General features: G+C 43.9%; 1 protein-coding gene across 2 annotated transcripts in view; it reads left to right on the top strand.

Moving 5' to 3' along the window:
• The window catches only part of Fig4 (FIG4 phosphoinositide 5-phosphatase), a 114,884-nt gene that overhangs the window by 26,961 nt on the left and 75,689 nt on the right, over positions 1 to 12,234 (top strand). For both annotated transcript variants that reach the window (XM_052751492.1, XM_052751494.1), the window contains exons 2-5: positions 5,694 to 5,792; positions 7,541 to 7,664; positions 8,658 to 8,814; positions 11,281 to 11,331. In XM_052751492.1, the coding sequence (XP_052607452.1) occupies positions 5,694 to 5,792; positions 7,541 to 7,664; positions 8,658 to 8,814; positions 11,281 to 11,331 (431 nt within the window). The remainder of the gene's footprint in view (positions 1 to 5,693; positions 5,793 to 7,540; positions 7,665 to 8,657; positions 8,815 to 11,280; positions 11,332 to 12,234) is intronic.

The raw sequence follows: 12,234 nt of genomic DNA, 5'->3' as shown, positions 1-12,234 counted from the left end.
CCGAGTGAGGGTGTCAGGTCTCCTAGAACATGGAGTTGTGAGCCACCATGTGGGAATTGAACTCAGGACCTCTGGAAGAGCAGTCAGTGCTCTTAACCACTGAGCCATCTCTCCAGCCCCCTCCCTGACTTCTAACGCTTAGAATCTTTCTGTCCCCTCTTCCATGATAGTCCTTGAAGTGTGTGTGTGTGTGTGTGTGTGTGTGTGTGTGTGTGTGTGTGTGTGTGTTTGTGCGTGTGCACGTGCACCAGATTTACAGCATCAGGCAGGTGTTTCCTCCTTTAACCAGGCTTTGAATCAACCAGAAAACAACTGGTTATCCCCAACATTCTTTGCCACTGTTGCCCCCGTGGGCATTTGGAGAGGGGCGGGGTGGGGGTGGGATGAGAAGGAAGTGGGGGGGGGGGTAACTAACTCTAAGGATGTTTGGAAAGCCGTGTGAAAATCGACTTTATAGGCGATACATATATAAAATATACATATATAAATAATATAAACTACAGGGGATGATGCTCCTCCCAGAAGCTATAAGTTGTGAAATAAAAGGTATGGGATACTTGAGAGTTGTTGGAAAGAGATGTCCTGTGGACCCAAACAGTGCGCCATATTGCCGTTGCTTTTTTTTTTTTTTTGTTTTACCCACCCTATAAGACATCATACATTGGTCACAGGACATGGAAAATTGAGGTTGGTACTGACCAGGAAGCTCCTCCCCTGCTAGTTCTAGAAGGTGCTGTGCAGGCTGCTGGGGGTGGGGTGGGGCAGTCACTGTCGCTCTAGCCCAGCTGTGAACCCCGAAAATGACAGTGACTGGCAAGGCTTTCGAGGTCTGTCATTTACTCTTGATCTTTAGTTTGATGCTTACTTTTTTTTTTTTCCTTTAGAAACGTGTGCTGACTTCCTTTTGCGGTTGTCTTGGGGACGAGAATGATGCTTTCTTTTTTCTTCTGATACTCTGGGGTACCAAGAACCCCAACCTTCCATTCCCCCAGAGGCTCATTTGTGTGATTTTTTTTTTTTTCTCTTCTTGGGCGCGCTTTTCTGTCTGCGGAGACTGGTTTACTTTGGTTTTCCTCTCCCATCGCCTGTTCCTAACAAAGAGCATGCTGTGGTTTTGAGACATTTTGGAGGACCAGAGGGCTGTCCTCTCCCATCTTTCTTAGAGTCCTCCCCATGTGGACTTCCAGGTGCCCATGCGTCTCTCCTCTACTTTTGAAGCTTTATCTAGCAGATCTAGCTGAAGTGTCTTCCTTTGTTTTATTTTGGCCCAGCATGGTTTGGCTTAGGTTCCTAAGCTACCGGAGGTCTTTCTGTACCCTCTCATGAATTTTGGACCCCTTCTCAAGTTGCAGGAAGTTATTCTTGGTATCAAAGGTCACCGCTGTTACTCTGGTGCTTAAATCTCCTTTTATGTGAGACAGTGTTTGTTTTTATGAAATTACGTGCTGTTCCAACACCTGGCCTGTAAGTTCACATCTCATTTGGATTTTCTTCCTGTAGCATTGGTTTTGTTTATTTCCTCTTACTGTCTTTACAAGACAAATGGTTTCGTGTATCGATCTTTATTTCTTATTCCTCGTTGTTGTATCTCTTTTTCTAAAGGGATTTACTCACATTCTCAATGTTGGTGTTTCCGGGGTTCTCCTCTGGATATAGAATACCCTGAAGCATCTTTTGTAGTTCTGGTCTAGTGGCCGTCAGTTCCCGTCATTTATTCTTGCCACAGAGGTCTTTACTTCTCCTTCAGCTGTGAAGCAGAAACCTCTCTAGGTGCAATAATCTTGGTTGGTAGGTATTTTCTTTCAGGACCCCAAATACATGGTTTCACCCCCTCCTGGCATGGAGAGTTCCTTCTGAGAAATCTGCCGTTAGTCTAGTGGTTCGCCTTTGAATATTTCTTTACATTTCCTCACATACAGTAGTAACAACCGTGCTTGTCCGGCCATGCACTTCTGTGCCCATGTGTGTTTGGAGTTCTGCACGTTTCTTGTACCTGGATATCATCTCTTGCTCAAGATTTTGGGAGTTAATTCTGCTTTCTTCTACAACCCAGGGCCACCAGTCCAGGGGTGACACTGCCCACAAAGGGCTGGGCCCCCCACATCAATCATTAATCAAGAAAAATGCTCCACAGACTTGCCCGTAGGCCAGTGTGGTAGAGGCGTCTTCTGATTGAAGTTCCCTCTTCCCAAATGACTCTAACTTGTGTCAACTAGACAAAAAACTGAACAAGACATTCAAAAAATACTAACAATTGGTGAATCCAGGTGGAGGATTATGGATTTTAATTGTGTAGATTTGAAAAAAGAAAAGAATAAGGAGAAAAGCAATGAAAAAGAATTTAATCTCCCAAATGAGGAGGTCCACCTTGAGTAGTACTATTGAGTTCAACACAGTGTGATCTGGGTGGCCACAGCATTGCTGTATTCAACAAGAGGAAAAAAAGACTGAATGGAAACTGGCCTTTCTGGAAAAGTTACCTCTTTTTATTAAAAGACCAAATTGGTGGATTTCGGCCGGCCACCAGAGGGCAGTGCAGATTCTCTGTCCTACCCAGCCGGCTCAACGCCTCGGAGCTGGTGCCACACGAGGGCGCTATTCTCTGCACAAACCCCTTTCAGAAGCCGAGCCTGGGGATAGTTGCAGACGTCCCCTCCCCCACTCACATTTCTCACCCCATGGATTGTTTCTCTAGCCTTTTGGCTGCTCTGACTCCTGGAGCATTTGGATGTGAGAGGTAAAGAGCTAACTTCTAATGTGTGCTCCAAAGGTCGCTAACACATTTGCCGATGCCCACGAACGTGGCTTTTATTATGAACTGTCTAAATATAATCTTACTGCAATTAATATTTAGATCCTTGGGATCTATAACAACTCTATGGATTTGGTGTGGATCTTTTTTTTTTTTAACCTCTTTGAAGTAGCTGAATGAGATGATCCGTGTTTGCCCAGGGAAGAATCATTAGTGTAGACTATAGAAGTTCGTCCAGCAATGAAAAGCTGATCTGTGTTGGGCGGGTCATTCTTTCTGCTAACTCCAGTGCCTGTGGGGATAGATTGCACCAGAAGTGAAATCCACAGAGGCTGATGGGAAGTAGCTTCCAGTTCTTGAGGTGAGGAAAGTTAACTGAAGCGGGCAGCCAGCCAGCCATAAAAAAAAAACACAACAAAACCAAAAACCTGCACACCAGGCCTTTGAGGTAGGCAGTAAATTCATATACAGTGAAGTGCCTGGGCACACACACGGCCTCTTCACAGTCTCGTTGAGAAATCCTTCAAGGCCAAGCGCGGCATCGGGACAGCACTGTCTCCTGGGTGACTCGCTCTGACGACCATCTTGAAGTGAGTTAAGGCCTTTCTTATGCTCTGGTGCCTCTAGTTCCTGGGTCTTCGAGCACGCCAGTCATACGGTTGGTTTGCATGCTTGTCCCTCCTGAGGGTAAAAACCAGAAGCAAACTGGTGCCTCCCCCCATGCCGGTCCCATTGGGATGAGACTCCCTTCTATTACTGTCATTATTACTTAGTACTATTATTTTGTCCTTTTTCTCAACTACAATGCCATCGATTTGCTGACTAACAGTAAAGTGGGAAGTGAATGCCACTGAGGCCTGCTCTCACTGAGGCCTGCTCTCACTGAGGCCTGCTCTGTCAAGGCATGCTCTCACCGAGGCCTGCTCTCACAGAGGGCTGCTCTCACAGAGGGCTGCTCTGTCAAGGCATACTCTCACCGAGGCCTGCTCTCACCGAGGCCTGCTCTCACCGAGGCCTGCTCTCACCGAGGCCTGCTCTCACAGAGGCCTGCTCTCACAGAGGCCTGCTCTCACCGAGGCTAGCTTGTGTGCTGGGTTCTCTGTGAGTGTCTTCTGGCTTAATTTTGTTCTTGCTCCAGACACAGAAAGCTCCTTCAGGCCTTTCCTTGCTAATTCTTCTCCTGGGCCCTGCATATCTTCAAGTCCTCAGGAAGCTGATTCCCTTTTCTGGTAACAATTATAAATTGCTTGGAAATCTTGCGAATTTATTTGCTTGGCTTGTTTTATCAGGTTGGTCATCCCCTCCCCTCGGCAGTGGGTTGGCCCTCAAGGGAGGTATGGCTGGGATTCTGGGTTCCTCCTCCTCTTCTATTTCCTCTCTGGCCAGCTCCCCCAGAGTCCTGTTACTGCACGCTGCAACTTCATTTTCTGATTGTTACTATAATTGCCTTATTCCCACCTCCGTGCATCTGACCGTGTCAACTAGACCCCAGGAGAGGGGGCTAAGTATTTCAGCTAGTGTTCCTCTAACCTGTCACCTGTCAGCATGTAGGCTTGTTCTGGGTAACCTGTGGGTAGATCAGACCTTTATAAACAGCCATTGTTGCTTAGCAACAAGGATACATTCAGAGAAATGTGTCCTTCGATGAGTTTATCATTGCAAACATCATAGAAAAAGCTTACCCAAACTAAGACAGAGTTATGTTGCTATTAGAATGCAATCTTAGGCCCCCATCATACGTGGGGAACATCTTTAACAAGGTGTTGTTATGTGACACATTACTGTACACTTAGTAAAAACATCAGTGAACTTTATTTTGCAGATTTAGAATGAAAACGCTATAACAGAATCCTGACATACTATAAATTCTTAAAGCCTTACCCATCCCTGAAGTCACAGTTCTAGACTCCTCTGTTGTCTGGTACAGCTCCAGTATCCCACGCTAGTCTCCTCTGCTTTGCCTTCCTTTGGTGGATGCTCTCCAGCTTGACATTGAATGTGTATTTATTACTTAATTGCTTTATCTGTGCATCACGTGACCAGTGAGATGATAAAATGCCAGCTGGTAGTGGCAGTGTCTTCTCAAGCTTTTTAGTTCGAAAAGCATTACTTTTTAAAACACCTCTACATATTTATTTCTTGCTAATGGAATTTTACATATCTTCTTTAAAGTAATTTAAGAGTAATTGAACTAGGGAGAAAGCTTGCTAGAGTGTGTGCTCAGCATGGGTGAGACTCTAGGCTTGATTCTTAGCACCACCAACAAAAAAAAAAAAGACAATCTGTGTGGTTTTGCTTATAAATTTTGTATTTCAGTGTAGGGTTACTATTTTCAACATTGTTATTATTTGTATCATTCCCAGTGATCCGGCACCTTAATGTTGTGTTCAGGTGTATGATGGGCATTGTATCCAGTAGCCTCTCTGTGGAAGGCTTTGGGGACTAGGAGAGCATTGCAGTCTCTTGGACTGGGGTGCATCTTCAGAGTTGGTACCTTCTAGTCATTTTCGTACTTTACGTCGAAAAATGTCAAAGACTTATTTGCCAAACTGCAATATTTTAATAGCTATAATCGTCTGAACTTCCCGATTCCATGTTGAGCGTTCCAATGGCTATCAGCATTGCCGCTTTCGGGCCAAGCTGAGCCATCACGTAAGCCAATCCTGATGTTGTAATAGGATTGCATTCATCTGACCTGTGCCTGGGTTTATTTCAGACATCAGACTGATGCTTATCCTGAAGACACTGAGAATATTTCAATTTAAAAATTGACCTCTGGGGATCTGTCAATTTAAGCCTCTTGTTGTATTTAACAAACACATCTTAAAAACACTCTCTACGAAGCAACCCGACCTGATGAATGCATTTTCAAAACGTAATGTGGTTATAAAGTGTTTGTGGGGCAAAATGTCTTTAAAACTGACCGTCTCTTTCTTTATAGAGATACTTTCTAGTCGGGAGCAATCATGCAGAAACGAAATTCCGCGTCTTGAAAATTGATCGAACGGAGCCCAAAGATTTGGTTGTAATTGATGATAGGGTAAGTATCAGACCTCACTGCCCACAGGAGCATGCTCTGAGCTTTTTTTTTTTTTTTTTTTTTTTTTTTTTTTTTTTTTTTTATTACACATCTACATTCTCCAGTCTGGCTTCTAGAAATACCGGTGTTGAGAAATTAGGCAGAAATATACTTTGTCTTTCAAATTGATCTGTTTTGAGAGCACACACCTCCCCAGTAAGATAATGAGTGCATTTTCTTAAGAGACTGACCTCTGTGGACTCAGTAGAACTTAATATTGTATCTGCCAAAGAGATTGCATGTTACTGTGCTTCAGTGGGAAGTCGGGGGTCAGGGAGACGTCTGTGCGGCAGACTTTTGCTGTGCAGATGGAAATCACATCGGATGGTTTGCCTGTACTCAGAAAGGGCAAAGCAATTGTTATCCAGACTCGGGAGGGCAGAAGCTTAGTTCAAACGGTACAGGAGCATGGGGCTGTTAGTCAAAGGTACAAGGTAGTGTGGTGGTGGTGAACAGTTAACTTTAGTCTTTCCAAATGAGGGAACTTGCTCTTTGTATTGAAGTTCCTGGCTAACTGTTTCTGAATCCATACAGACGCCTCTTTTGTCAAGTACATTAGTAGTTATAGTTTGGAATCATTTTCATTAAACTCTTTGCAGAAGTATTCTGTGTTCTCACAATTGCGTGTTGTACGAATTCCTAAATGGTCTAATAATAAAAAACCCGGAGCCAAATATTGGGGTAAATGCTGAAAGATCAGAGAGACAAAGGAACAAGACACTAGAGAAACTTCTCACCACAATGAAATCCTCAGGCCTAATGGAAGGCGAGATCCTGTCTCCACAAATCCTCTGACTGCAAGCCTCTGAGGCCTCAGCTAAAAAGGCTTCTCTAGTTCCTGTCTCCTCACACCTTGTATGCCTTTCTCCGCCCAACCATTTCACTTCCTTCCTAGTACTGAGATTAAAGGTGTGTGCTTCCCAAATACTGGTAGCAAAGGCATGAGATCTCAAGTGCTGGGATTAAGGGCATGTGACTCCCAAGTACTGGGGTTAAAGGTCTGTGCCACCACTGCCTGGCTCTGTTTCTCTCCTAGACTGAATTAATCTCGTGTAGTCCAGGGTGGCTTTGAACTCACAGAGATCCAGACGGATCTCTGCCTCCCGAGTGCTAGGATTAAAGGTGTGAGTGCCACCACTGCCTGGCCTCTATGTTTAATCTAGTGGCTGGCTCTGTCCTCTGATCCTCAGACAAGCTTTATTTGATACACAAAATATCACCACAGTTGTGGATAAATTCATTATTAGGGTTTTTCATTTCCTGCACTGCTCCTTGGAGTCCATGCCCCGGGATCTGCCTGGAAGCTTTTATTAATATGATGAAGTGGTTTTTGGTTTCACTTGGTGATGGGGATGATTGATTGGGGAGACCTTTGAGAAGCTAACGGTTATGGGCCATCTCATACAAACAGACATCTAGCCGAGGGTTTGCATCTCATTTTAAGGGGTTCCCAAACTTACTAAAATGGGCGGATCCCTTTGACCTCTGAATCCCAAGTTCAGAGTCTAAAGTCGTGACCTAATTTTTGGACCCAGTGATGCGATCCAGGCAGCAGCCTTAACTGTTCCTTATAGAACCCGCTGCCGTTTTACAGTGGTGACTTGGTCATGTGTTAGGCAGTTCATGCAATCACTCACAGTTTTCAGAGGCGAGCAAGTAACCCGAGGGAAAGAGCACAGTCTTACGGGTGGCCTGCTCCTGTTTCTCAGCACGTGTACACTCAGCAAGAAGTGCGGGAGCTGCTTGGCCGCTTGGACCTAGGAAACAGAACCAAGATGGGCCAGAAAGGGTCCTCTGGGTTGTTTCGAGCTGTCTCAGCGTTTGGCATTGTGGGTAAGTGATGTGCCTCCTCTCCTCCCTTCTCTGTGTATTCTGATACGGAACAGAGAGAGCTTATACGACTCGATGGCTGTATAGTCTTACCACGTCACCTATGGCTTTGGCTGCTTTAAACATCGTTGTCGGTCAGTTGGACCACACTTGAACGGTATCTGTTCTTGTGCTGGCGTGGCTCCTCTGATGTGCCTTCTGGGTCTTAACAAGTTCTTCGAGATTCCTTGTTGGTTGGATGTGTGTTTATGGGCCTAAGAATTCTGTTTAATATCACATGAGTTCATACGTGTCAATTTATAAGTTCCACGTATGTTAAACTCCACTTCAGGTGCTGATTATATTTTAAACTTAAGAAAAAAAGACATGAAGAAATATGTCTTAAGTACAATATTTTTTTTAACTTAATAGTTACCTAGTAGTCTAGCCTAATTCTTTTAGTGCTGATATTTTACTGTATCTTAAAATACTAATTTTTATTAATTTCTTGTATTACTTTTTGTATATGAATATTTTGTCTACGTGTATGTCTGTGTACCACATGCATGCCTGGTACCTGTGGAGGCCAGAAGAGTTTGAGGCTAGTACGGGTTACATGAGCCTGTTTTATGTATAAAAAGTGTACTACTAGACATACAGAATACACATGTTGGGTATAACTGACCTCAAACTCACTGTATAACTGAAGAGGACCTGGGATGTCTGAATTCCTGCTGCCATCCCAAGTGATGAGGTGATCAGTTCATGCCTCTGTGCCTGATTTTATGCAGAGCTGGGGATCGAACCCACGGCTTTGTACACGCCAGGCAAGCCCTCTACCCACTGAGCTGCATTTCCAGACTACCGCCCCCATAATATTTTTAGGTTATATAAGTGCCAAAATTTTATATGGCTATAAAGTTATGAAAGTAGGACCTGTGAAAGTCTTTGGTAACTATGTATCTAAAATCGTTTCCACTGCTGACTTTATGTGACACTCTATTTATTGCTGCACAGGTTTTGTCAGGTTTTTAGAAGGCTACTATATTGTGTTAATAACTAAGCGGAGGAAAATGGCGGATATTGGAGGTCATGCGATCTATAAGATTGAAGACACAAATATGATTTATATCCCCAATGACTCTGTCCGGATTGCTCACCCCGATGAAGCGAGGTGCGTACCGGTGCTGACAACTTTCTCTTTGTCTCTGACTCCAATAGGACCAAGGAAATACAAATGTTTATAGAAAATCAAGTGTTGAGTCAGAATTCCCGTTCCTGTTCAGGGTCATAAAGGTCTTTTCTGACAGTTCAGACAGGGACACTGTATTGTGGATAGTGTCTGCATGTTACACAGTGTTAATGGTAAGATAATTTCATTGTAAGATTATTAAATCACTATATTAAACAACATGACAGAACATAACTAATTCTAAACTATTCCCAACCATAAAGATATAAATATGCCTTGGCTTCTTTTTAATTTTTATTACATGGCATCAACCGAACTAATTATTATCAAATCTACCAATTTGATGATAATTTATCTCACGTTCTCAAGTCTCAATAACGTTACCAAACCTCTAAGAGATTTCAGATCTACAGAAAATCAGGAATAAGATAATCCAGGGAATACCAATGTGCCTTTCTTCTAAATTCACCATTAGAGTCCTCTGCTTAGATGCATGCCGCCCCTCTCCCAAATACACAAGCAGACTGCGTTCTTCTAAGTTGCTTAGCTGAGAAACCCTAATGTGCAAACCTGAGATCTGAAACTGTCTTAAGCACTGACTTGATGTCATAATGGAAAGTTCACAGTCCACTTCTGATGACGTGTCACAGTCAGAGCACAGACGCACCAGTTGCTGAACAAAATCTTAAGATGCGTGGGAAACACAACTGAATTCTGCATTAGTTACTTCATTGTGTTTACATGTATTTCCCAAAAATGCCAAAATAGGAAACACTTCCGCTCCCAAGCATTTCTCACAATTGATACTTAATCTGTATCAAGAGAGCCTAAATTTAACATTAATTTGGTACCCTTAATTTATACTCCATATGCTTCCTAAAATTGTCCCAATAAAGTCCTTTATAGCTCTGTGTATGTGTGTGTATGCACACACCTGTCTTCAAGAATCTAGATTCACAGACTGTACCTGTTGTCCTGCTGGTTCTAAAATCTACAAAATCCTCTAGTTTTTCTTTTCTTTTCTTTTTCTTTCTTTTCTTTTTTTTTTGGTTTTTCAAGACAGGGCTTCTCTGTGTAACAGTCCTAGCTGTCCTGGAACTCACTCTGTAGACCAGGCTGACCTCAAACTCACAGAGATCCACCTGCCTCCACCTCCCAAGTGCTGGGATTAAAGGTGTGCACCACCACCACCACCCAGCAATAGGTCCTCTGGTTTTTTTTTGGTGGCTTGCACATTTTTTAAGGGTCTTGCAAGACCACTGTCTTGCAAAGGGTCCCACGATATGGATTTGTCTGATTATTTCTGCATTCTTGCAGAACTGCTAAGGGAATCTGTACTATTCCTGTTGACTCACATTAAAAGGGGGCATGAGGGCTGGAGACATGGCCCAATGGGTGGAGTGCTTCCTGTACAAGCGTGAGGATGCACCAACATAAACATCCAGGTGTGGCTGCAGGTTCCTCCAACCCCAGAGCTAGAGGGCAAGGAGACAGAAACGTCACTGGAACCCTCTGGCAGCCATTGTAGCTGGAAAACGGCTTTGGGTTCTGTTGGGTGAGAGTCCGTGTCTCAAGGGAACAATAGGCAGAGAAGCAATCAGAGGGACACCCACCACCCAGCCTCTGCATGCTTGCACACCCACCACCCAGCCTCTGCATGCTTGCACACCCACCTACCACCCAGCCTCTGCATGCTTGCACACCCACCACCCAGCCTCTGCATGCTTGCACACCCACCACCCGGCCTCTGCATGCTTACACACCCCACTACCCAGCCTCTGCAGGCTTGCAATCCACCACCCAGCCTCTGCGTGTTTGCACACCCACCACCCAGCCTCTGCGTGCTTGCACACCCACCACCCAGCCTCTGCGTGCTTGCACACCCACCACCCAGCCTCTGCGTGCTTGCACACCCACCACCCGGCCTCTGCATGCTTGCACACCCACCACCCGGCCTCTGCATGCTTGCACACTCACCACCTGGCCTCTGTGTGCTTGCACACCCACTACCTAGCCTCTGCAGGCTTGCACACCCACCCAGCCTCTGCATGTTTATACTCCCACACATACTCTATCCTTATCTATTTTCATGTTAAAAATCTTCCCAATGTAAAGTTATGGTAACCCACAGCATTTTGTTAACTTTCGTAACTGTCTTTTCTCTGTCCGCTGAGAATTTGTAAAGCTCACTGAGAACAGCAAACTGTCTTTATTCCTCCCTTGCCCCCAGCCTGTGCCCTGCCCGTTTGAGAGCACGGCCACTACATAAGGAGGAGCAAAGTAAGTTAGTCTCTGAGGGATGGTGGGCAGATGCAGACCCACGCCAGAGAGGGCTTGGGTTCCTTCCGCAGCCAGTGGGCACACTTGCTGATGTAAGGGTGCCCTGGCTGTATGGTAAGCCATGAAAGAGAACATTTCATGTTTATTACGTGCTTTAATTTTTTCTAGGTACCTAAGGATATTTCAAAATGTGGATCTATCCAGCAATTTTTACTTTAGGTAAGTTTGAGCCTAATTTTACTTCAATTTGTCACTTTAATTTTATTAGGTTATAGAAAGAGACTTGGAATACAGTCAATAGCCACATTATTTCATGTAAAATCTTAAACTCTAGGAATTTCCTCCTTTTAAAAACTTGATTCTTGAAAATGTAAATGGACAAGGATAAAGTTATTTATTGTCACTATAAAAATCACCTTTGTTTCAGGAAGGAATAAATATAATTTAAAGAAATAATCTCAGTTTAGAATTTTAAATTATGAAAAATGAAATTGTAGTAGTTCTAATGCAGAGTTGTAACAGTGCCATGGTTCAATTTCAGTTAGTGATCTGGCAAAATTAAGTAAAGTTAATTAGGATTAATCACAATACTGAAGAATTAATAGTTTTGCTGGAATGAATGTAGCATTAAAACAGATGTGAAAATACAGTCTAAGAATATGTTTTGGGAGAGGAAATGGAAATTTCTTTTGGCATGGAGATATTTCTGGAGATCTGTTTAATGTAGCCAGCAAGCAGGCAAACCAAGCTGGTAATTAATCAAATAAGCAAATGGTAGATCATTATGACAATGTTAAGAATAGGATGTGACCAATATGCAGGCCGGAGAGAATTGGCTATGTGATAGATGGAAGAGTCTGTCTTCTGTAATGTCCAGACTGAAAAGTAGAACACAAAATATCATTCGCCAATCAGGACCCTAGTATGGCCAGAGAGAGGGCATTTGCCAATCAGGACCTGAATCAGGCTCTAGTGAGGGCATTCGCCAATCAGGACCCAAGTCAGGCTGGAGTGAGGGCATCCGCCAATCAGGACCCGAGTTGGGTTGGACCGAGGACCTGCAGCATCTGTGCACATCAGTGCTGTGCACAAACCAGATAGACTTGTCATTAGTTGTTAATA

This window comes from Peromyscus californicus, unplaced genomic scaffold (genome assembly GCF_007827085.1).
Source record: "Peromyscus californicus insignis strain IS unplaced genomic scaffold, ASM782708v3 Scaffold_22__1_contigs__length_63687245, whole genome shotgun sequence".
Classification (NCBI taxonomy): Eukaryota; Metazoa; Chordata; class Mammalia; order Rodentia; family Cricetidae; genus Peromyscus; species Peromyscus californicus.
The sequence above is the reverse complement of the archived record's forward strand: the minus strand, read 5'-3'. Positions and strand labels throughout refer to the sequence as shown.